Source organism: Cololabis saira, chromosome 24 (genome assembly GCF_033807715.1).
Source record: "Cololabis saira isolate AMF1-May2022 chromosome 24, fColSai1.1, whole genome shotgun sequence".
Classification (NCBI taxonomy): domain Eukaryota; kingdom Metazoa; phylum Chordata; class Actinopteri; order Beloniformes; family Belonidae; genus Cololabis; species Cololabis saira.
This window is the reverse complement of record NC_084610.1, coordinates 8,575,725-8,602,246: the sequence shown is the minus strand read 5'-3', so window position 1 is coordinate 8,602,246 and position 26,522 is coordinate 8,575,725. Positions and strand designations below refer to the sequence as shown.

General features: G+C 40.1%; 1 protein-coding gene across 3 annotated transcripts; it reads left to right on the top strand.

Annotated features, from left to right (window-relative positions):
* Positions 1 to 2,046: 2,046 nt before the first annotated feature.
* On the top strand, positions 2,047 to 26,433 carry LOC133424855 (ATP-dependent RNA helicase DDX3X-like). 3 transcript variants are annotated; one of them, XM_061715403.1, is made up of 19 exons: positions 2,047 to 2,333; positions 5,113 to 5,164; positions 6,160 to 6,216; positions 9,733 to 9,918; positions 10,324 to 10,426; positions 10,563 to 10,694; positions 11,105 to 11,204; positions 11,299 to 11,434; positions 11,537 to 11,634; positions 12,365 to 12,463; positions 12,545 to 12,705; positions 12,797 to 12,941; positions 13,085 to 13,229; positions 14,332 to 14,382; positions 15,403 to 15,584; positions 15,671 to 15,788; positions 15,877 to 16,030; positions 17,230 to 17,354; positions 17,513 to 26,433. In XM_061715403.1, exons 1-19 carry the CDS (start codon positions 2,289 to 2,291, stop codon positions 17,590 to 17,592), a joined length of 2,169 nt encoding a protein of 722 aa, XP_061571387.1. In that variant the 5' UTR covers positions 2,047 to 2,288; the 3' UTR covers positions 17,593 to 26,433. The 3 variants fall into 3 exon arrangements, with proteins under 3 accessions (XP_061571387.1, XP_061571386.1, XP_061571389.1); XM_061715402.1 differs by having other exon boundaries at positions 6,157 to 6,216; XM_061715405.1 differs by lacking the exon at positions 14,332 to 14,382 and having other exon boundaries at positions 6,157 to 6,216.
* Positions 26,434 to 26,522: the final 89 nt, after the last annotated feature.

The following is a 26,522-nucleotide window of genomic DNA, read 5'->3' as shown; positions in this document are numbered from 1 at the left end:
CTGTTGATTTGATTTCAGATTTAAGACTCTAGTCATCAATTTTAAAGGATTTTATGTCATCTCGGCATGTGGGCCTACAATGCTTGTATAATCCTGTGTAACAGATTTTTAACATTTGTTTTCAAAAGCACATTATGAAAAATGCGACAAAAAACAAACCAAAACAACAATGGAGACTTTATTTGATTTTCACCAGGATTCGTTCCTGTAAGGAGCAGACAGATTTCATGAACTGAATGATTTTTGTTCAGTTTTTTGATTTTTGAATGAATTAACTATTCAAACAACATTTTATTTTAACTGTTGATTTAATTTTTTGTCGATCCGTCTGTCAATCTCACGCTCCATTGTTCCCTCACTCGTGAACAAGATCCCGAGATACTTGAACTCCTCCACCTGAGGCAGGACTTCTCCACCCACCCGGAGAAGGCACGCCACCCTTTCCCAGTGGAGAACCATGGCCTCGGTTTTGGAGGTGCTGATTCTCATCCCGGCCGCGTCGCACTCGGCCTCAAACCGCCCCAGCACATGCTGAAGGTCTCGGTCTGATGAAGCCAACAGGACAACATCATCTGCAAAAAGCAGAGATGAAATCCTGTGGTTCCCAAACCGGATCCCCTCCGGCCCCTGGCTGCACCTAGAAATCCTGTCCATAAAAATTATGAACAGGACACTTGAAGTGTCCTCCTCCTCCTCCTCCAACATTTTACAGTAAAAAAAGGGAAATTTACTATGGTTATAAAAACCATAGATTTACATACATGCTCAACACTCTAATACAAATGAATGTAAGACAAGCAACCAACAAAGAGTAACACAGATAGACATGAGTCTACAAATGCCATACTACACTGATGCTCCAATCAGAATTTGATTTGATTTTGATTGATTTATTTGCACATTTTTGAAAGGAGAAAAGAAAAAAATACAATGGAGTTTAGAGAAAATTAAAAAGAAATTTAAAAAAACAAAACAACATAAAAGAAAATGTGCTGGAGAGGTCAGAAACCTGAGAGGTCTTATCGAGTGACCTCCCCTCTATGATACACTTTAGACAGTAAAACAAAAATACTTTAGAAAAAAAAACAAGATAATTGAATAATAGTTCAAATAAACATCTTAAAAAATATGATAAAAGGAGCAGACTGAATGCAACTCACATGCCAATGTAACACCACATGTATCATCATTTCCATCATATATGGCCTGTCTGAGGAGTACATGCAAAACTATTACAGCATATCAAATAAACAATCAAACAGGCCTACTGATGTGACTGTAGGCTAATGTGAAGGTATGGACAGCACACTCACTTAATATTATTATTATTATTATTATTATTATTATTATTATTTTATTTTTATTATTTTTACTTTTTTCATGTATTTTGTATTATATTGGTGGTTACTGCTGTACCTGTTTGCTCCTCTTCCAGCAAATATAGAGAGAAAATAACAAAATGTGACATATATGGTCCAGTTAGTGCCCTCCCATTGGCTGGTGCCCCTGGCCGCTCGCCCGGTTCAGTACAGGACTGTCTCAGAAAATTAGAATATTGTGATAAAGTTCTTTATTTATTTTAAAAAAAAACAAAAATTTCATACATTCTGGATTAATTACGAATCAACTGAAATATTGCAAGCCTTTTATTATTTTAATATTGCTGATTATAGTTTACAGTTTAAGATTAAGATTCCCATTTCAAATTTTTTGAGATAGGATATTTGAGTTTTCTTAAACTGTAAACCATGCTCAGCAATATTAAAATAATAAAAGGCTTGCAATATTTCAGTTGATTTGTAATGAATCCAGAATTTATGACATTTTTGTTTTTGTAATTGCATTACAGAAAATCACAATATTCTAATATTCTGAGACAGTCCTGTATATGGATAATCGAGCCTAGATTATCCATATAAGTACCATTATATTACAATAACTGTGGGGTTTTGGGTGCTTTTATTCTGAAAGTCCCGGAAGTGCCCGCGGCCTGCGGCTCAGCTGCTTGACGCATGCGCGCAGCTTCATCTCTGCCTCCGCCGAAGAGCGAACCGACGCAGTTGGGTTTGCATCACCGACCATCGAAGCTCAAATCCAGGAATTTACCACCATTTCCAATCCAAGAATAGAATTTCACAGCGTCACCTAGAACTCTGCAAGCCAATGAAATAACTGACGTCAACATAGTAACCGGCTGTAGAGGCAAAGGCAAACAAATAACATCAAACCCGGCAAACAAAGAGGTCCTTTTTTCCAACGCCAACATTTTTCCTCCATATTCTATAGTTATGAGTCATGTGGCGGTCGAAAATGCCCACGGTCTAGAGCAGCAGGTAAGTCGCGTCAGTGAAACGTGCTGGATGTTCATATTGAAATGTGGGACGACAGCGGGGATAAACATTAGCTCGCCGGCTAGCGCGATGCTACCGTGCTCGCTGGCTTTGGGTGCGCTTCAATTGTTGTCTGCAATGTGGCGGCGGGGCGGGGTGAATAAATGCTCACGCATTTTCACGTCTTAAGATTTTACGAAATTATTTAGGACATTTTAACGTTTCAGTATTTATTTCTACGTCTCTTAAAATGCGTGAAATATGTTGATTAAAATGAGAAAGCAAACAATAAATTGCACCCGCACGGCGCATGCGGCTCCCCCCGGTGAGCGCATTTAACGCACCCTCCAACTATTATGTTCCCTGCGATGGTCCTGCAGCTTGAAAACAATGATAAAATGGAGGTATGGGACAATGAAGCAATGCGGAATTTGACATTTTAGCCCACTGGCTGTGATATTATACTTGGTATACAGTTTTCCTTATGGTTTTTGACTGCGTCCTGCTCGGGGAGAGACAGGGGAGAGAGAGGAAAAAAAGAAAAGATAATTTCTTCTGCGTCACCACAAACGTAGTCTGGTCTGGTCAGCCAGTTGGACAGCAACAGAAAAATACACCGTGTCCTCAAAGGAGATTTTTAATCATAGATTTGGCTTATTGTTTGTGGAAAAAAAAATATGCATGAACGTAAAAATGTGTTTGTTTGAGACATAAATGAAAATGCCAGGGTTTCCCTGGGCAACAGTGAGCGTTGATGCTACAGCATCATATCCTCCTCCAGATCAGCTGGAGCTGGTTCAGCATCTGAGATGCATGTTTGGTTTCAAATGTGGAAATGGGATGGAGACATGGCGACACCCGAATCTCTTTTCATCGAATTTGAATTTGTATTTTCTCAAATTTGTCTCTTTCCTCTGTTTCTAAGCAGAATTTTTATTGTGTTTTTGTTATCCTTTAAAAAATGAATGACAGTGTGGAGTTCCAAAAACCCAGTTTACAGAAAGTGATTAATATATGCAACTTAATGGTATGTTAATGTGCTTTGTATTGCTTTTATTTCCCCCTATAGTCTGAGGGAGAAAAAAATGTTGCCTAGAAGCATTTAAAATGTGGCCTAATGGCAAATAAATACATTTGAGAAGAGAAGTGTAGCTTGGGTGGGTGGTGGATGGGGATGGGATGCCCTGGCAAATTTTTCAGGTAAACAATGATGTCATTGATGTTTGTGAGCCTTATCATTCCTCTTCCTTTTTTAAAGTTCTCCAAAAAGAGGACAAAGAATAGGAAGACTTATGAAAATAACAGTGTTACAGTGTGGGGACATAATAAGCTTCTAACACCAGGTATCATGTCATGATTTACCATATCCTGGCTGGCCGTACCCTTTCACTTCATGAAAACCGTTTCTCTTGAAATGGATCTGGTTCCCTTCCGATTCACAACCAATCAGAAGAGTACAGAACTGACCAAGCCAATTGTAACAGAGCAAGGGTGGGCTTCTGTAAGGCCGCGTTCAGACTGCAGGCAAATATCCGAAACTGGATGACTCTTTTGAAGTCTGAACAGTCCCAAACCGCATGAGATCCGATTTTTGCAAACCAGATCGAAACCACCTCCGGGAGGTAGTTTCATATCCGATCCATATCTCATTTGGGCAGATGCGTGTCAGTCTGAACAGCTCCAAACACTCAGATCGGATATGACTGTCCCAGACGCTCCAAACCACCCGCCCATTTCCAGTTGTGGAGCTACTCATCCTTTCACAGAGAGCATGTACAATCTCTGATGTCACGTCAAAAACTATTATTTGTAGTTTAAGTGTTGCAAATTATAAAAAAATAAAGGATACCCATTGCCTTTGATCGGGTGGGCAGGACGCACGTTTGGGTGGACACAGCCCACCCATGCCCCAAAACCAGCCTCGAGTTCCAGTAACAGAGGTCTGACGGGAGGATTAGAGTGAGATGGGGCAGTGTCAAACGATTTAAAATATTGCACAGTGTATGCCCAGCTTTACAGGTATGGAACAGCATGTGAGCTGGCTCCATATTGTTTTTGATGTCGCAATTACATGACTTCACACAATACACGCGCTGGGTGACGCCTCCGCTCTGACGTCGTTGCTACGGCAACCCGTCAGATCAGTCAATGATGAGGCCCAGTCTGAACAGAGCCAGATCCGATATGGACACTTGCTAAAAACAGTGTGGACAGTCAGCCCTGAAAATCGGATATGAGAAGGAATCAGATATGAATCAGATTTGCCTGCAGTCTGAACGCGGCCTAAAAGCAGCACCAAGGTTTTTTTTTATTTTTAAAGCTTGCACATCTTACCACATTCCAGCTTGACCTTTTAAAGGCTAGAGTGTATCCTGTCATTCATTGTATGACATGACGCATCGTGTCTTACAGGAGTGTCCAAGACGCGCAGAATTGCTAATAACTACTTGAATCAACACAGTTTTACTGAAAGGGTGGCAACAGCCATTCAGCGATGTTCCTACCTCCCTTCATACCATTTTTTACCTCTTGATTGGTTTTAGTTCTATCCAATGCAGTCCAGTAGCAGTTTCTGCTGCGTTTGTTGATGCTGCCCCTTGGAAACCAAAGCTGAATCCAGAGGAAAGGGACCAAATCTTTGTCTTGAATAGGGGGAACAAATCTGCTCTCAACTGTCCAGGCTGCCTTTTCTCGACTTTACCGTACATTACATTAAAGTTGAACCATCGGTTCTGATCTGAATTTTTAAAACATCTTTTTCTGTTTATTTTTGTTTCTCCAGCTCGCTGTCCTAGACTTAAGTGCCCCAGATGGACAAGGTGGAGGTACTAACAGTAAGTAGCCAACATGCTTTTATTAGAAGTGTCTAAAGCTTTTTCTCTTCTCTAAAGTAAATTATGGAAATTAAACTGTTCTTTATGTAGTGTACTTTAAATCTCACTGATTTAAAACATAATGTGTGATATTGTAATATTCAAACAATTCATACAACAAATCTTAGGAAATAACAAAAAATAGCTTAATGTGGCTGTGTCAAATTGTAGTTTCCTAATCTTTTAGCCTGATATTTCCAAACAAAAGTAATTAGCCTCAAAAAACCCATGTTGATATTCTTTCAAGGAGATTAATTTAGCACAGTATAGGGTAGAGCTGTAAGCAAAAAAAAAAGCACAATGTGGTGCTTAGCAACATGAATGTGCTGCGTCCGTCTGTACTGTCCTGTAATATCAAAGCTGCCCAGTTGCAGATGTGCAGCTGGTGCTGGCCTGGACAGTCAGGGCGAACTAACATTCTGCAAGGTCAAATTCAGACTCGTGCTCTCAAAAGTTCCCTGGTTTCGGGGATAATGGCCTTTTATTCTGCCACTCCAAATCACAATTAGCTCACCACACCAGCTATAAAATATTTATAGTGGTTATATCGCTGCATATGTCTTTGTTTCAGGGCGATACATTCCTCCGCATTTACGGAACAAAGATGCACCCAGGAATGGTGAGTGGGCTCGAGCTACTGGGTTATATTTACAGAGGGAAAGCACGAGTCTAGAACTCCATAAGCTATAGTACAGGTTTTAAAAAGAGAGCATTCAGATCACACATAGCTTAGCTTATCTTAGCTTGCCACCCACAGCCTTGCCTCTATTTCTTTATGTATTGCAATGTTTGTTGCATGTTCCCACGATCATCTATTGATCAGTGGAAAAAACGGGAAACTGGTGGTATGCCAACTGCTGGCAAACCACCTTTAAAAACATTGGTTGTATCTGTGTGACCAGTAACTAATGCATTTGCAGTAACCACAGGTAAACTAATGTCTTCCTTTCTAGTAGGAAACGCCTTCGCTGCCGGACGACAGGGTGGCTTCGCCATGGCGCCTGCAGCTAACTGTACGTTCCTCTCTTCTTTTAAATACAGAGTTTTGAGTAGTTTTGTCTTCATGACACAAGCACAGCTGCTGCACTTACAACTTGGGTGAACTTTCAGACACAAATCACATTTATTTCCCAGTTTTTAATAGTCGGTTAACCTTGAATTTACATGAAATAGAATTATAAAGAGAGGATATGCCTGGGAACTTCATTTTTGAAAAAAAACGCTCCTATATTGCAAAACAAAGAAGCTGCAAGTGATGCTTAAGTTTAAATCTGCTGGTTGTCCATGTTTTTTGGACAGTGATCTCCAACAACTCGCGTGCCGTCTGACTAATGACAGGAAGTTGCAAGGAAGCATTACATAACTTCCTGTGCTGTCTTTTACAGCAACAAAGAAAAATTAACGTTCAGTTTATTAAAATCTCTGGGTATTGGATGATGCATGAATGTAATAGCTGCACGCTTATTTTCGGCAGAATCTGCAAGTGTTTCTCATCCATCCATCATTCTTGGAATGAGAAGAGAAAACAAGACTTTGTCTGATGACTTAATGGCAATCTAGTCATTCCACATACGATTTTTTTTTTTTTTTTTTTTTTTTTTTTTTTTTAGAAATCCTTTGAAATATTATTCATACCCTTGCACCAAAACTAACTGAAACATAGCTTGTGTGAGATAAAATATGTTGGTACTAGGGCTGGGGATCGATTCAAATATCAAGAATCGATTCCGATTCTTAAGATTCACAATCGATTATCCCGATTCGATCCGATTCGATCCGATATTGATTTGGGTTACTGTTAATAAAACTGTTTTTTCAGCTGTTGCATGAATTATATGACTGTCTAGTTATGCAACATATTAATACTAGTATTATATTGAGATTCAACAGCAAGTATTGGCAGCTAATGATGCTGTAAGGACCAATCAGCTCCCAGAATGCTGATAGAACTACTTTCAGAAACATCATGTGGGTCAGAATTATCAAACAGATCCAGGGAGGAAACGGAGGACGAAAGAAATCGCTTTTATTGTTTCCTCATTTATGAAAATTTGGTTTTTAACATTTATGCAAATGTAACCCCAAGACAGTATATAAAGCAAAGAAATGTAGACAATTTATGCAATTATAACTGAAAACTTTAATGTTGTCATACCTTTAAACATATTTAAAGGCAAAAACATGGCACCCATTATTCTCCTGCCCAACAAAATATTCCTTTTTTGGGCATAAACAAAAAAGTACCAAAAGTTGTAATATAGTGATGAAAAAGGAAAAAAAATTTTTTTTTTTTTTTTAATCGATCTTTAGACATATGAATTGATTTTTAGGAATTAATATGAGAATCGATTTTTTTCAACACAGGCCTAGTTGGTACAGATAGGGCTGAACGATTTTTTGAAAAAAATCTAATTGCGATTTTTTTTCCTCAATATTGCGATTGCGATTTAATATGCGATTATTTTTTTCAAGGTCCTGTTCTCATGTATTTTTCAACTACACAAGCAATCAATCAGTCTGTTTTATAATAAACAATGCCAGATTTATTTAAAGCACAGATTACAACAATAAAGAAAACAAATCTGTGACTTTACCTCTTTAACACGTCTACACACGTCTGTACACACGAGTGTTATGGGTCGTTCTCTCTGAACCCAATTGCACGACACCAGACCGGGTTAAACTTTAGCCAAAACGATGCGTAGTTTAATAGAAAAACACAGGAAAAACTCCCACAGGGAACAAAAAACCTTCCTCACCGGGAACTCAGAACTTCTTCATAAATAACTCAAAATCACAGAGAGAAATAAAAATCACCAGAAAACTAACAAACAAACCAACAAAGCTCACAGATTTAACAAAACGAACCAGCAATGAACAACTTGCAGCCCCGCTGTTTAACTTCTCCTCCGGATGAGCTGTTGGGCTGCAGGTGTGGTTTAAGGCTGATTTATGGTTCCGCGTTACACCAACGCAGAGCCTAGCCTAGCCGTAGGTTACGCGGCGACGCGCACCGTATGGGCGCGTCGCCGCGTAACGTACGGCGTAGGCTCTGCGTCGATTTAATCCGGAACCATAAATCAGGCTACTCAGCGCGACTCCACTGTCCGCCGGCGCACGCCGGCTCGTGCTCGGCACCGCGCACAGTTCCTCGCCGACTCCGCGCTCATATATTTAATACATTTATAAAGCCCCGCCTGGCCGAGCCCTAACACTGAGGCCATGGTAGATAGGTAACACGCAGCACTGTTGACTTTTTTTCGCTGCCGGCAACGTGACCAGATCACGTGACTGGTCAAATCGCAGCCTTTGCGGTTAGAAAATCTGGTTTTATCACATCGCGATATTATCGCAAATGCAATTAATCTTTCAGCCCTAGGTGCAGATCTTTAAAGGTCTTTAGATACTATTAAGATAAAGTCAGCTGGCTGCTCGCGTCTCCTGTCTCTTATGTTGGCGACTTCTTATCCATGCTCACAAGAGCTGCAGGAGTTACTGACCTGCTGTCGGCCCATATCGAACTGTTCATATCCAGCGATTTCACCTTTTTATCATTTGGGATTTCTTTCTTGTCAGGTATTCTCTCACTGAGCGTTTGGACAATTTTATAGTAGATAACTGCAAGCTTTGCAGTGTCATTAATCTGAATGAGCAGCCTTCAGCTGTTTGATTTCCAGTTTCCTCTCATCTCCCTTTCCCAAATTTGCCGTGTTCCCGAACAAGTGCTCTGATGGATTGTGGTACTCTAGTGCGTCAGCGAGGCACCGCAGAGCAACTATGTCGTTAATTACGTTACTACATATCATCAAATTACAACACTTCAAACCATCTGCTTTGTTTCAGGGTCATCACTGGCCGTGTGTCATAAACAGGGAGGTTAATGGTTTTAATATTTTGGAGACGCTCAGATAGACCACCGTCATGTGAAATTGGCAGCTTCTGTCTGAAAGGCGTAGCTTTTACAGCAGGGGTCACCAACCCTGGTCCTCGAGGGCCGGTGTCCCTGCAGGTTTTAGATGTTTCCCTGCTTCATTGCACCATGATACAAGTGACTGTGTCATTAACAGAATTGTGCAGCCCTGGATGACAAGCTGGTGACGATGATTAATTAGAATCAGGTGTGTTAAAGCAGGGAAACATCTAAAACATGCAGGACACCGGCCCTCGAGGACCAGGGTTGGTGACCCCTGCTTTACAGTTTCTTTCATTAAAAAAAAAAAAAAAAAAAAAAAAACCCAACCCTGAATCCACAACAAAAATCCAAATAAAAGTAATACTTTATTTGTTTTTCATCAAATTATATTCCCTTTACTGCCCTTAATTGTGTCATGTTATTTTAAAACAACAAAAAAGGGAGTCCTTGTATAGTGATGCCACTTCAAGGGACTAAAACTGGCAGCATTTTGACTTTAGTTGTAATTAATAATGGATGATTAATAAACCTTGCAGGTGTGGCAGTGACTGTGTCTGTTAGGGTTCATTCATTCATCTTTTTAATTTCCTGTTTTTTAAATCCTTCTTTTCTTCAGATGGCTGGGATGGAGGGCGAAACACCTTCGTTAACGGCTACCATGACAACCGCATGGCTGGCAACACCTTTAACCGCGGTCCGCCTCGGATGGAGCGGGGAAGAGGTGGCGTCGGAGGGGGTGGTTTCCGTGGCAACAGGGGCGGAACCTTCAACCCCATTAACCCCGCACAGCCAATGACCTTTGGTGGGTATGAAATAAACGTGGGGTTTAAGTTGATCGGAACATCAAACATTCTAATTGTAAATCAGCTCGGTAGGTTTTGTCTTCATCACTTATGAACATAAAATTCTTCGTTGTGAAGTTGGGGCCAAAATTTGTATCCACCTAGCAGCAGCAAAGATTAAATGCATGAAAATACCAAGTCGTATCTTTGGAAATTAAATTACTTACAATTAGCCGTAACTAGAATTTAAACCCTGGCTCATTCACAAGTTCCAGCAGGATATTAAATGCTTCATATCATAATAATCATTGCATATTTTCCAGCTTAAAGATTATTTCTGCTTTTGTCGGACTGTTGTTGAAGACTATTCTTTTACTGCTGAATATATTCAACTATTTCTGACAGTCCATTAATTCTCCTGTCAGACGCAGGTGGCTGGAACACCGCCAAGGATGCTTATAGCAGTTTCACTAACAACCGAGGGAAGTCTGCGTTCTTCAACGATAGAGGCAACGCCAACAGAGGAAGGTGAGCACCGAAACAGCCTCCAAATGAGGATAAAACACAAGTCACGTTTATTTCAAAAGAAAACTCTGAGCAGCATGCTGTTGGAAACTAGAGCTCATCAACTTCTTATCTGACGGTTCTTTTCTGCCACGCTCAGGTTTGACCACGGTGGATTTGGTGGTGGCGGCGGCGGAGGAGGAGGTGGAGGAGGAAACAGCCGCTGGGTGGAGGAGTCCAGAGAGGAGGGAGACTGGTCTAAACCCACACCCCGAAACGAGCGCCTTGAACAGTGAGTCGGTTTTAACCGCTTTCAGTTGTCAAGCAGCAGCTAAGTTGGACAACCTAGTAGGTTTTGTGGGTAAGAAAGTTTAAAAACTTCCTTAGTGGAATTATTGGGATTTGGAATTTGGTTATTTCAGTTAGATTCATCACCAAGCAGCAGATAACTATTATCCCTCAGTATCATAGTCAAATAAACAACACCTATGGCACATTTTTGGAAATGTTCAATGCATTCAATTTTGTATTTATAGTTATTTCAAACCATACGAAGTCTGATAATTATCTGCATTTCCTATATAGAAAATAAAATAACCATTTACTAATTGTGTTTGGCATTCAAATGAGATTAGAATAATGAAATCAAATGAATCTATATTCAATTCTCTAACTGGGATTATTTTGTCTCTGCATCTCTAGTGAGTTGTTCTCCGGCAGTAACACCGGGATTAACTTTGAGAAATATGATGACATTCCTGTTGAGGCTACAGGACAGAACTGCCCTCACCACATCGAGAGCGTAAGCTGCTTGAAATAAGATAAAAGGACATTCAGGATTATTTTTCATGACTGTTTACAGAAACTTTTTGTGCTCTCTGTTGTGGCCTTTATAGTTCCAAGATGTGGACATGGGTGAGATTGTCATGGGCAACATCGCTCTGAGTCGCTACACCAGACCCACTCCTGTTCAGAAATATGCCATTCCTATTATCAAGTCCAAGAGAGACCTCATGGCCTGCGCACAGACGGGTAACATTAATATAATGTCTCAAGACACAAAGCGAGGAAATATAGTGATGTAGTAGGTTGTTAAATGTGTGTTTTTATACGAGTTTGACTCTGTGGTTTCAGGCTCTGGGAAAACTGCAGCGTTCCTGCTGCCGATTCTCAGCCAGATCTACACAGAGGGACCAGGAGAAGCTGTTAATGCAGCTAAAGCCTCTGGACAGGTGAGAAGATTGAGCTTCCCAAGTAAAGCCAGTTAATTTCCTCCTGATTTTTAAAATAGAGTTCAGCCACCAAGTCCACTGGATAACCCACCAATCAGACAGAAGAAGAGGATCTACCTCCGTCTAATAGGGGGACATTTCTGGTGATTGGCACCCTAACCCCCCCATTACAGAAAATATACATATAGAAGAATTTGAGAATCCTTTCTAAAACATCTTAGCATTTAATACAATTAAAGTAAAACCGAAACACATGCAGGGATCAACAGTGAAGGATGGAGCGTACTAAGCTGATACAAGACGAAGAAATTGTAATTTGGCTTGTGTGCTCAGCGCCAGGTGGCTGTTTAAGTCTCTTGAGCCTTTCTGTCAGTCTTATGAGATGAAATTTCCTAGAAAAAGCCTGTGGACGTCTGTCTTCCTTCAGGGCCTTTCCTAGTCCTCTTAACTTTTAACAATCCCCCAGAACTGTTTGGTCTAAACATGGCAGTTTAACCATCTTGTAAAGCTCTCTTGCAGCCAGTTTCACTAATATTAAGAGCCTGTTGACAGATTTTTATCTCACCGTTAGTGACCCATTGGCCTAATCAGTCTAGATAAGCAACTTGTAGCTTGTGATATATTAACCTGAAGCTCGCACTGTGTCGGTCATCGAAACCTATCATGCACTCGTGTCCGTCCTCAGCTACCAGCTGCTGTTAGGCCGTAACCTGTTCTTCTCATGTTGCAGGAGAACGGAAAGTACGGCCGTCGTAAGCAGTACCCCATGGCCCTGGTGCTGGCTCCCACCAGAGAACTGGCCCTGCAGATATATGATGAAGCCAGGAAGGTATAAACAAACGGGCATAAGTTAAAATAACTATGTATAAATGACTTTGCATCTTGAGCCGTACTCCTTTCTCCTCTTTAGTTTGCGTACCGCTCCAGGGTGCGCCCCTGCGTCGTGTACGGCGGAGCGGATATCGGCCAGCAGATCCGAGACCTGGAGAGAGGCTGCCACCTGCTGGTGGCCACGCCTGGAAGACTGGTGGACATGATGGAGAGAGGCAAGATCGGCCTGGACTACTGCAAGTAAGAAATCCTCAAAACAGCCAGCGATGCTGAAGATGAAAAGGTATGATGTTTGTTTTTAAAGTTCTGTCTCCTTCTCTGCTGACTTCAGCTACCTGATCCTGGATGAAGCAGATCGCATGCTCGACATGGGCTTTGAACCGCAGATAAGACGCATCGTTGAACAGGACACCATGCCGCACAAAGGCATCAGACAAACCCTGATGTTCAGTGCCACGTTTCCTAAAGAGATCCAGGTGTGTCTGAGGCGGCTGCAGAGATCAGTTTCTCCCGTTCACCCCTGAGCTGCTGCCGGTCATGTCGGTGTATAATTTCAAAGAAATGAAATACATGTTTCTCTTTTCTTTTCTGTTAAACCCTTTGTTTGCTCCTCTTGCAGATCCTGGCTCGGGATTTCCTGGAGGAGTACATCTTCCTGGCGGTGGGCCGAGTGGGTTCCACCTCCGAGAACATCACTCAGAAAGTGGTGTGGGTGGAGGAGAGCGATAAGAGGTCTTTCCTTCTGGACCTGCTCAGTGCCACAGGTGAGAGCATCCAGCATACGCGTCTGAGTTCGGATGTTGCCACGTTTGGCATGTTGTGAGGTATTGCATTACAGAATTTTAATGGCAAATTTATTCGCTCTCAGGTGTGTTTATTCAGTTGAAAGGGTGAATTTTTAAACGGGTTTGGTTTGGGTTTGAACTTAGTTTTCTTAACTTTTGCTTCTGTTTGGACCCTCTGTGTTTCCTGCCTTGATAACGTCTGCAACGTCAGCTTAAACCACCACCTTTTTTTTTTTTTGCTTTTCATTTAATTATACATTTATTTCCTAATAAAATGGAAACACTTTATATTTATTTACCCTCTGCAACCTGAGCTTAGTTTTCTAGATCTTTTTTGAGCTGTTGCAAGCGTACACTAACACACAGAGCAATTTTATTCCACCTTTGTTTTTATCACACCGTCATCCTCGTACCTCATGACATCACATGTATCATGCTTAACACAGTCCATCAGCGCCCCCTATTTCTTTCAACCATTTCAAAAACATTTGGAAAATAAATGTCATTTTCTGCTGTCACTACTGTCAAAACAGGAGTGCAGATATTTCTAATTAGCATTGCAATGGCTGTAGTTTATTTCTAAAACATTACATTGTGAAGCTATTTGGACTTTTGTCATGATTGGCAGGTGGATTTGAGTCACCAGATTGTTTTTAGTTGGAATTCACTTTAATGATTGTAATTAAACCTATAAAGATAGAGACGACTCAAATTATTTTATCACTCAGTCTAGAAATACCGCTTCTGACCACACGGGGGCAGCATTTTACAGAATGTTAATAGCAGGTACTGAGACGCCACATGGGGTCAGAAGTGTATTGCTATACAGAGTGGCTTTAACATGACAGGTTTTTTTTTATTATTATTCTCCTGATATATTTGCATTCATCTGATTTAATTAACTATTTTAAAGTGTAACTCTTAGATATCGCAGCTCTACAATGTCACACACGTGGTTGATCACTTAGCCGTTTTTCTTTGGGTAATCAATGTTATTGAATGAGTCAAGCCATTAAACTTCTGTTAAATTTGGAATATTAGATATATTAGACATAAAATTTTGGTGTGGTTTTATCCCAAGTCATCCCCAACGAGGTACAGGACAATTCTGGAGACAACATAGAAAAACCCGGTAAGATCCCCTATCAAGAAAGTCATTTCATATTTCTGCTTGACCTCATTATCCCTCTCTGTCGGTGGAGAATCCATTTTATTCCGTTTATTTAGGTTGCGTGTACCATTTCACAAGTCCGGTCTGCTGAGATGAAGTTAAATATGCCTGTTTGCTTGTGTTTACAGTTCAGAAGTTTTTATTTGTTTTCTGTACAGCATGTTGCTGTGGTGTCTTCATGTCAGATTCATAGCCTTGATGGTAAAGTCTGGTCATGTGGTTCTCAGGGTGTCTCGATGCTTTCATGTCTCTGTTGCTAACAGTAGATACACAGCACATGTGGGGTAATGAGTAAAACTGATGGGGTAAAACAGAGGGGGATGAGCACAATGACCAAAGTCTTTCCATCAGAGGCTTTATTGATGCCTGCATGGAAGTTTTAATGCTGCAGATGCTGTTTAGCTTTATTTTGCTGGTTACTTTATTTCTACCCACATTGCATCCTCTGCTGCATTGTTTTATTCATATAAAATCATAGATTGTAATGTTACGTGGTTAGTTTTATCCAAGAAACCTGCATGCGTCACCCCCACAGACACCCTTTCATATAGATGTAGGATTTTTGCTGTGAAAGTACACCTAGCAACTGTTTTGATATCCTGGAGCAACAGATTTTGCTCTTATGCTTTAGAATAACTGGCAAATATTCATGTGATTTCCACTCCGGTGTCAAAATGTTCTGTGTTTGCTATCCAGACATCACAGCCCATTAACTAAATGTCAGGTCTGTGGTCTGGGCTGTTTGTCTGGCATAAAGCCTGATCTGGAAGTGAAGTTTCCCCGTTCCCTCAACTTTAAGTTCAGTAGGCACCTTGATCCAGAACAACTTCAACAAAGATGTCACAGTTTGCACAAGATTTTAAAAGTTCAACTGAATTTTTAATATTTCATCCAAACCTAAAGCAATGTGTAAAAAAGTAAAAGTTCAGATAGGGGTTTTTTGTAGGATTAACTGCAGGTGTCTTGTCTCTCGGTTGACAGGTAAGGACTCGCTGACTCTGGTTTTTGTGGAGACCAAGAAAGGCGCCGACGCCTTGGAGGACTTCTTGTATCGAGAGGGCTATGCTTGCACCAGTATCCACGGCGACCGTTCCCAGAGAGACCGGGAGGAGGCCCTGAACCAGTTCAGATCAGGAAAATGCCCCATTCTGGTGGCTACGGCGGTCCGTAACACAATAAGTTTGTCTTCTGACTCCTGCTCAGATGTTATTTTCTGTGTTTTGTAATGATTCTGTTTCTATGTCCTCAGGTTGCAGCTCGGGGTCTGGACATCTCCAATGTGAAACACGTCATTAACTTTGACCTGCCCAGTGACATCGAGGAGTATGTCCATCGTATCGGACGTACAGGACGAGTCGGAAACCTGGGTACGGCGGTCAAAGTTATTGCCGCCCTTACTTACAAAGTTCACAATTTCTTTTTAACCTATTTGTATTGTGTACATGTTCATAATAGGTTTGGCCACGTCCTTCTTCAATGACAAAAACGGGAACATCACTAAAGACCTGCTGGACATCCTGGTAGAAGCTAAACAGGAAGTTCCCTCCTGGCTGGAGAGCCTGGCGTATGAACACCAGCACAAGAGCAACAACAGAGGGCGCTCTAAGAGGTGCACATGCACACAACGCTGTTTACAATGACTGCGTTTCCATGCACTCAATAACCCTTTTAAAACCCGAATATTGGCAATAACCCGAATTTGCACGGCCATGTAAACACCAATAACCTCTTTGAATAACCCGAATTTGCTCATATTCGGGTTTTTAAAAACCTGAATATGACCCCTGGGTTACTCCTTTTAAAACCTGAATATTCGGTCATGTAAACGCCAAACGGAATATCCCCATCAAACGGAACAGGAATTTGTTTTCTGCGCATGCTCTGTTCACAAGGAATCCTGGTCTTTTGAGTCCAGGAAGTTCTTATAAACACGGAGAAACACAAGACCACGCCAAACTTTTGGAGTGAGGAGGAGATTAATCACTTCATAAATGTAATGAAGGATATGAACATTTTGGCATTTGTAGACGGTAGAAAGCAAGGGGATAGCCAGATTTAAAAGAAGGTGAGCGAAAAGTTGCGCGAAGCAGCATTTGTTTTGAATTTGGATACAGGAAGAAGAAGCGGAAATTACGCTAATTGCATCATCACGTTTTCCGCGCGTCGCTGGTTTGATCCAGATATCCCAAATGATTAATTACCATGTAAACGGGGATAACTCTGTTTGCTCACGCATGTAAACGGAATATTCCGAATGTTTCAGTAACTGGAATATTAGCAATAACCCGAATTTTGACTGCATGTAAACGTAGTCAATGTTTAAATGTTTCACTTGAAGATACAAACCTCCAAAACATGCATTTGGTATTCCATTAAGATCTATGTGTTTTGTTTTTGCTTGTTTGCTTTTCCCTTTGTCTTTTTCTCTGTCTCTCCTTTCTTCTCCCTTCTCTTCTCTCCTCGCTCATCCCTTTCTCTCTCGTTTCTTCCTGCGTTAATACTCACTTTATTTTTTTTTTCTATCATATTTATTTATGTAGCTTTATTTTATTTTTTTGGTGCTCTCTCTCCTAAAATAACCATTTTTTTTTCTATCATATTTATTTATGTAGCTTTTATTTTATTTTTTTGCTGTCTCTCTCCTAAAATAACCATCATTCTAGAAAACCATCATACTCATACACACCACACCTGTGCATGCATACACGCCCACATATAAGAAGAAATCTGAGCAAAAACATTGATTTTGTTGTTTTGGAAAAAAAAAAAAAAAAATATGAGGGGAAAATAAATGTTTGATCTCATCAGGTTCTCTGGCGGTTTCGGAGCACGTGATTATCGCCAGACGGCTGCTGGAGGCAACGTGGGAGGATTCGGAGGACGTGGAGGACGGAACCAGGCAGGGCATGGAGGAAACCGTGGCTTTGGAGGAGGTACGATTCCTGCCAAATTAACTTTTTCAAACAGCTCACTCAAAGATTTAAAACCATCATTGTTTACTTCCAATACTACTCGAACGAATTTGCAGCACAACATGAATTTGGAGACGAGAGAAACCCCTTACGTTCTTCTTCTTTTTCCATATTCTCAGTTGGATTTGGGAATTTCTACACAAGTGACGGCTACGGAGGCAACTACTCTCACTCTCAAGTGGACTGGTGGGGCAACTAGGTGTCTCCATCTCCTTGTCACTCCTCTCTCCTCCTCTTACACTTCATCTTTTCCCCACTGTCGTCTTCATCTTCTCTCTCGTCACCTCCATTTCTCCTAGAAGCCTTCCCTTGCATGTTATTAAACTATTTATACTCATCTCCGTAGGGCTCCATTCCCACACATTCAACTTTTATTTTATTTAGTTTTAGTTTTCTTGTGCTCTCGGTTTCTACCTTTGCGTTTAGAAAGGTTTCTTGTCTTTCTTAATCTCACCTCTTACTAAAGGCCACATCTTAAAGGGAATATTGAGTTTTACTTTGTTCATTTTTCAAAACTGACCACAGATTTGTGTCGCGACGAGCCGTCGACATCTTTGGTTTCAGTGGATCATTTTCCCTCTGCGACTTTTATCCGGCAGGAAGTTATAGCAAGTTAAAGTTCAAGTTGTTTTGAGAGCCCCTAAGATAGGACATGTGAAGATTTACAGTGTGTGGACTTAAAACAGCTGTAGAAAAAGCAATTTCTTTTCCTTCATTTTTAGATTTGAGGTTTAGTTTCATTGTGTTTTGATTTATTTTTTTCTTTGCACTTGCCCAAAGCCGACCAGGCTCCCTGTGTAGCTTCAACATCTTTGTATTTAACGCACGGCCATGTTGTAAATTACTGGCCCAAAAACAAAGAAGAAACTTTTCTAAAATATTGAAGTAGGCAAAATATGTTTGCATATAAATTCAAGTATAGGAAATGGCTGAGGTCTCTTTCACCTATATGATAAATAAATAAGAGGCCACAGAAACAGCAAAATAATTTTCTTTTTTTTTTTGTTTCCACCTTTTTAAAACATTGAAATATTGACTACTGAGGTCTCAGAAGAGGAAATAAACAAGCGGTGAGACACACCGAAGTCCTCTAGAAGTGTAAAAGCCAGCGGAAGATAGAAGCTGTTTCCCACTTGCACTTACGCAAGCCAACAGTCTTGAAACATTTCTTTGTTTTAAGCGAAACGTTATTATGGAGAATCATTTGTTTTTGTACTGTGCCTTTTAAGAATTTGAAATCTGTCTCTTTATTTCCGTTGTTTTTATCACCATAAAACCGTAACTGGCTACAAGTATAGACCAAGGGTGACAAAAATGATATATATTTATGTCACATGTGGGTTTTAACATGTATTTCTTCATTCCCATTTGGAAGGAAACAAACTAGGCTTGAACTAAATCAAACCTTGGCAAAAAAAAAAACAAACAAAAAAAACTAAAACACTTTGATGAGGAAACTCAAAACAGTTTCTCATGTCTAACAAAGTTCAAATTCCTCAGAAGGACTCTTGAACTGATTCCCCCAAAGCATATAACCTCCACAGTCAAATACAACTTTAATGTTGCGTCCTTTGGAACGACTGGAAGTGGTCAAATAAAGATTGGATTTAAAGTGATAATTACAAGGTAGATAAGCATCATAGGCCGCAGTGGTTTTATGCTTTTGGGAAACCAAGTCTTTGACCTTTGCGTCACACCCACAGCTCGGCTGTGAGCTCGCGGTTTGATTTCTCAGAGCCATCGTGTCACTAATTGTCGGGTGACTCGAGCCACCGAAACAAAAACATCCACACAGCAGCAGTCATTCTCTTCGCTGAAGTTGGTCTGAGCTCGTGGTGTCATCCAGCAGCGATGCTGAGGCCTCTTTTTTTGGACATTTATGAATTTAAAACCTTACATGGCTGTTTCTGCTGTTCAAAAACAAAAAAACAAGGCATTTGGACCCAAATTGGATGAGTGGCTCTTCATCTGACAGGCAGTGTTTTTCCATTGTGCAGCTTAACAGTTTTCTGCTGCAGGAAGGCGTGATATTTAAATGATCGAAGCAATGCTACCTGTAACCCTTGAATTATCTTTCTGAGACGACAAACAGAGGAGAGGATCTGAAGTAAATCATGCTCTACTTGGTTCTCTGCTGGAGGTTTTGGCCACCGCCATCAGACCAATATTTCACCTTTAGAGGAAGAAAATAAAAGTGGCAGTTATTTGGTGCCAATTATCATGAGACGCTTGCTTGGGAACTGGACTGAGCTACTTAAAAAAACTAAAACATCAGCGACGGGCCGCCTCCTGCAATGGAAAAACACTGCTGGTGCCACCAGGCTCACTGGAAATCAGATCTGCTTCCACCACAAATTTTGTCAACCTTGTTTGTCCAAATCTTCTTTCAAGGACAATACACAACTTAAAAAAAAAAGAGAGAGAGAGAAAAAAGTTTAACAATTTCATGCTCACTCTATCCTGGAGAGTTAAATGTAGAGTCTTATCCGAGATTTAAAAAAGAAAAAAATCATTATTAAAAAAAAAAATCTTTCCAGTTTATTTGTTAGATCTTTCAGATCTTTTGAGGTCGGGGTGAAATTGAAAAAAAAAAACAAAAAGAGGAATGCAGAGAGAGCCGGGGCTTCCTACGGATATGACATGATGCCGAGGCACCTTTTTGGCCGTGCACCATTGCAGCTGTAACGAGAAGTTTTCTCACATCCAAAGTTAATCTTTTCTCACTCGAAAGCCAAAGAGAGTTATTTAACAAAGGTGCATTATTTCTGTTCTTTCTACACTTTCCTCCGCTTCTGCTGGGTTTGGTCACTTTTATAATGAAATCACTTTCTTTGCTGTACTTAGTTTAGTTAATCCAGATTGGCAACCACACAGGCAGCATGTGACACATTTCAATACAGTTTTCTAATATTCAGTTTCTGTCTACGTGTGTGCAAAAATTGTAGCCATCATTCACTGATAGACAGTGAGTCACAGCTTATGTCTGCTAAAAAACATATGGCATTTCATTTGGTAAATTGGCTAAATCATGCTGGTGGAAAAATGGCATTAACAGTGTCGACGGCATTAATGATCCATAAATCCTGCGGTTGACCCTGCTTGGCTCTGCCCTGAACCGAGACCTCTGCACCCACGATACCCGATCCATCCCCGATTGAACCACTAACGGGAACTCCACTGTACGTTTGGATGGTTCAGTGGTCCAACCCCCCCACTGTGTCACCTAAAAAAGAAATAACTTGTGATCTAGTGGGGAGAATTTTCCATTTTTATCCGGCTCTTGATTAGTTTTGTTTACACAAAGAACTTGGATTACATGTAAATAGCAAAACTCTTGTTAAAGCATTAGAGGAATTTCCATAGGAAGTGAATGTGAAACAGTTGAAGTGTAGAAAATCGCATTCAGTCACTCAACACTGGACCAGACGGTGTCTGGTAGGCTTTGTTCAGTGGGCAATTTGAGCTCATTCCACAAATGAATTAAATATTTAGACTTTGAAGTAATTTTGTGTTCTAACCTAAAAGCAGACTAGATAGCAAAACCACATCTGACCACATGGGGGCAGCATGTCACAAGAAAACGGAGAAATTGTTATTAAAACACATGCTGGACGGTATTGACATGGGTTCATTATGCCCCGTGTGGTCAGAACTGTTATTGCAACATAGAAGCTTTAAACGCACAAGAGGAAGATTTACTAATTAATGCTCACACGGCTGACCTTCTCAAATTGCCCACTGGCTTTGACAAATGACAAAGCTGAACCAAGACAATAAAACATATGCAAGTGTTGTTGTTGTTTTTGGTCAAGAGGTTAAAAATGCCAAGCGAATAGATATAATTCTATTGCTGGCTTTGGTAATGTTATAATTATCGGATTTCTTTTGATGATTATTATTATTATTTGTTTATTTTTGACTTTTCAATCAAACCAGTCTTTTCTTCGAGTCCATTTCCCTCAAGTACATTTTTTTTTCTTTTTTTTTTGAGGGAGTTTAGGGAAACTAGTTGGCTATAACACCATTTTGACGACTTTGAGGCTCAAATATCAGACTACAGGTCTTATTCGGATACTTTGGGAACTTATGGAACAAGATCTCTCGCTTGGTGAAAGGAAGGAGAAACTTCCAGCGAGTTGCTCCTTTGGTCGTAGGACAGACAAAATCAGAGAATTGTCTTGCATCTTCTCTGTTACTTTATTGTGATACAGACTTAACTGTTGCGCTGGTTGAATCGTTTCTAAACTTGTTGGCCAGAACTGATGTCTCAATTGAAGATTTTAGCATCTGTTAGCCATTAAGTTATTTATTTTATTTTTTATGTAGCCACAATATGAGGACAAATGTAATTTTTCTCCTGCAGCAATGGTGGATAGTCGCCGTCTTAGATTTCTCAGAAGTGATGTGAAGTTTGAAGAAAAAACCAGCATGAAGTCAGAATCTGTAATGTTGCAAATTGATGCAAATGACAATCAGTTATGAAGTTAAGTTGGAAAAAAATCCCTCTAATGTAAACAGAAGTCTTTTAAGTTGAATTTTTTGAACAGGTTTGAAGTAATCTTTTTACAAGTAGAGGTTTAATCACTTAGCTGTCATGACAACATCTTTCAAACCTGCACCTCCATTGAGTCTTTCATGATGGAGAACACAGACGTGCAGATTGTTACTTTACGAAATCCTCCTTTTGTCAATTCCCTTTGATGATTAACGGTTTGAAAACTGTTTAAAATGTTGATACCTATCGAATAAGACGAATTTGATGCCTGACTGGATGATCGGCTGATGCTGTGGACATCATGTCGGCATGTTTACTTGAATCCATCACTGATGTAGCCTCTTGTGGTTTAATTTAAATATGAATCTAGTTAAAATATGAGCAATGTGAAAAATAAGTCATCTGATTGAATTTGATCCAGTTTGCAGACGTTGCTGTGCCTTCTAACGGCCACTAGGGGGCAGTGAAGGAGCGAGCACATTGCTGGCTGCTGCTTGTGTTGATAGTTTTTCACTTGTGGACTTATGAAAGGCTGTTGTTTTTTCCATAATATTTATACATCAGCCCTGTCAAATAGTGTTGTTTTTTTTTCTGAAAATTATACAAATATGCAATGTACTTTTCAAGCACCTTCATTTTGTCTGTCAGTTGTTACCAGAAGAACCGTGTTAGAGCAACATTTAAGTACCACTGTGCCCCCCCCCCCCCCCTCAAAATGTTCCCCCGGGCAACAAACTTCAGAGAGTGCAATAGAAATTCAGTTACTCGTGGCCTGCTTTGCATTTGTGCTCACAAAATGGATTTTGCTTTAGTTTTGGAAGGATTTTCTTTTAATTTTCTCTTTATTTTTTATTCTCTATCCTTTGTTTAGGGTAGAGCACAAACTGAGTGAAATCAAAGTGTGAAACGTGCGCAGTGCCTTTTACTGAATGACTGAATCACTGACTCATGAAAGACTGAGATACATTAGTTAGGGCTGGGTATTTTGTTTTGAGTTTGATGTTTAATTCTAGATATTGATGAGGGGTGAATGATGCTTCAGGCACTCGTAGGTTTTAACGGGAGATCTCCACATGTGAATGTCATACATGGACTACCTCAAGGTGCGATCACATTAAGAAACGAGGGGATTTGGAAGAATTCAACGTCCCCCAAAAGCCCTGTTTTTGTTCTGTTTTAAAAGAAAGCATTCATATTTCACCCGTATGCTACCTTTCCACCAACTTTCATTAGTCGTAGATATGTAGTCGTACTAATGCACAGGAAAATATAGAAAAGCTAAAACTGAAAACACTAGTGGCACAAACAAATAAAGATACAAGTTTCTTGTTGAGACTTGGGTTTTTGTGCCAATGATTTTCCATTTTTGAGTGAACTCTCCAGTGCCAAGACATCATGCATGAGAATGTCGGTCCGTCTTTTGTCTGCTAGTCTGAGTCTAGTCGACGTCTGTGAAACTGTTGTTAAAGCATCTTCATCAGCTGTTAATTGGCAAATGCTTACATGCCTTTGGTATACATTATCTGCGCCATGTTATTGGTGTCACTGCGAGCATGTTAGGGTTGATCTGATACCAATGCAGGGTCCAATTCAGGTCTGTGTTAATTTTGTTATTAATACATTAATTTAAATGATTTGTTAGGACCGTTTAGAGCATGCTCAGTTCATTTCCTGTGAATGAAAACTCTTCAAAAATCCAGCACTTTAGTTTTATGACTATTTAAAAAAAAAAACAAACCTTTTGAGGCCTTAAATCAACATGGATACCCAGCCCTAATGTTGCAGATGGCTTATTCAGTTTGGCTGAATTACGTCATTGCCATGGCAATAGCCACATTGACCCATTGCCGTAGTGACCCTGTGGTCACTTCTATATAAGGAGTGCGTTGATAGAGTTGGAGATCAATTAATGGTGCTATGCTCCCATTGCTGCGGCCTGCAGGCCCCTCTGTAGTAAAAAGACTTAAAGTCCCAACAGAGTTTTGCTTTCGTTGATTTAAAGATTGTTTTTACCTTTTGAGTTCTCTGTAGCACGTATTCTTCATGCCGTTGAGAGGTTTGTTTGGCTGAGAGTGATTACAGTGTAGCACAGCCAGGTGTTTGCCCAGTTTAACGTGGTGTATGTTTGTTTCATGGAGAGGTTCTTACAGATAGGAAACTGTTGCTTTCTTTTTTTTTCTTTTTCCTTTTTTTTTTTTTGTTTTGTTAACATCAACTGTAGGATTCAGCAGTTTGCACAGAGTTCTCGTACCTACTTTCGCTGCTAGTTTGTGTAATTTATCGAGCATTTTTAATAAATATTTATTTTTATAAGCCTAATACAAAAAGTTGATATTTTACAAAGTGACTTGACCAAAAGACAGTAAACAAAAACACTGGCACTTGAATGTTGAATGTCATTGGTATGAGTGAAAATTTCTATTTTTCTGGGGTAGTGTGAGCTTTTTAATAATAAAGATTCAGTGAGTGGGGCTTTTGCCTTCATTATGTCGCTGTAACGGGACGTGTTACATCTGCTATCACTGATATCAAAATCAGCTGGCCACGTGCACATCTTTGCATGTTGCTCAGCGGCGCTTTGACTTGATTTTCCGTTGTTAACCAAGCACAACTGGAGCCTGAGCAGTTTTATGAAAGGGCGGAATAAGAAAAGTAGGCACCCACTGAGCTTTTTTTTGGTCTTTGTTAGCGTAACAGAATCGCTGGCCCGCCCTTTAAGTTTCATTAACCGCTGTTACGGTGTCTGCATTTGAAGCCAATGTCAATAGAGAGCCTCTATGTACAAGCATGTGTACATTATTTTATCTTCATCAAAAGTAAGAAAGTCGTGAATTCCATCCAGCATCTCCCGTCTGAGGGGTGGGCTTTGAAAAGTGTTAAGATTTGAAAATTGTTGGAAAACAACATCTTAAACAAACAAACAAAAAATGTTCCAAGCCTTTTCTTATTCCTACTGTACTCCTATTTCCAGTGCAGCTACAACCATAAAAATAACAATTATCCGAAAGCTTAAATGCTATTTTTGAAATTACATGAAAGTCAATTTGGGCTCCAAAGGGAAAGGCTGCACTTATTATTTTCCTGTAGGTATGATGCCTAGTATTAAAGGTAGGGTAAGCAATTCAAAATGTTTTTAGTTTTTTTTTACCAAGAACAATTTGTATCACGTTCAGTGAATATCTCCTAACCATCCAGTAGGCACTCAACTTTTGAGTAACACAGAAAAAAATAAAAATGTAATAGACATCCCTGGCTCTGGAAACGGAGTGGGGGGAGTTTGCTTTTCAAACCACAACAATCACTGCTCAAGTTAGTCAGGACGAGGTCTGAGCTCATATACAACAGATATGATGGGATGTTTTTTCACTGGGATCACTGGAGGGAGAGGGAAGGAGGAGCTAGCTCAGACGTGATGTCATCCAGAAATCACTTACCCTACCTTTAACGGGATTGAGGCACTTTTAAGAAGGAAAATGAGCAAAGCGTCTGTATGGGTAACGTGCAACGATGAGCACATGGAGTCACCTGGAGTTGAGGGTGAAGCGCTGGTTTTGTTACGGGTGTGATGGTGGCGACTATGAGGAGAAACGCCCCACGCAGTTACCTTTAAAGTCACATTGGACAGATCCATCAACCTGTTTATAATTCAGGTTCTGTCGCCAATAATATTAAGCTACATTCAACCAAAAAAATAATAATCTTCAATTGGAAAACAAATTTGAGGAAATGCCAAATATGCCAAGGTTTGGATTAAAAAGAAATTTACAAATGTTATGATCAAAGACCATTTTGTAATAAAATAAATAAAAAAAAATAACATGCAGTACAAAAAACAAGTATCCAGATTCTCTCCAAGTCAGTTTTGTTTTTCTTTTGTTTTAATTTAATTAATTCCCTTGTTGTGAAAGTCTGGCTAGTGGCCGTCTTCGAAGTCTTCATCACACAGAAGTTAACTGTGGTTCTCTTGCTATGTTGTTGTGGTTTGCATATTTTCAGGCGGCGGTGTGTTCACGCGGTCGGTTTCTGGCCACTCAGGAATGACTTTTACAGAAAAGTTAGCTTTTTTTTTTTTTTTTAATTGCAGCTCATCTGTATTCATCTGTCTTGCATGAGAAAAACACTGCAACTCTTAAGTGTCGGCCCATGAAGTGCACACACCACTTTAGTCACTCAGTGATTGATTAACGTGTCCAATGACTGCAGTCCAGAATCCAAATTCATTATTGGATCAGAGATCTGTACAGGAAGCGTTTTACACTTTAAAAAAGGCGTTAGGTTATCTAATGCTCTATTTAGGAGTCGTTGCTGTTTTAGTGAGGAAATTGGTGTAAAAATGGATTTCTGTTGTCGTTACTGAACGGCCAGACCCTCCAACGTGAACCTGCACCAGCGCCGCCTGTTAGTTAGTATTTGCTTTATGTATTAGTTTAGCGGTTGTGCACGAAGAGCACTGCACGATGAAGAAAAAAAGATACAAAACAAAAAAAAATACTGTGCAACTATTTGGATTTTACCACAATTAAAGGTTTGGATTTGCAGATGTGATTGTTGTTTTGGTCTGTTTCTTCGTGTGTGTGTACCTTTTTTCTTTTTTTATGAGTAGGATTTACATATTAAAAACACAAACAGCATCT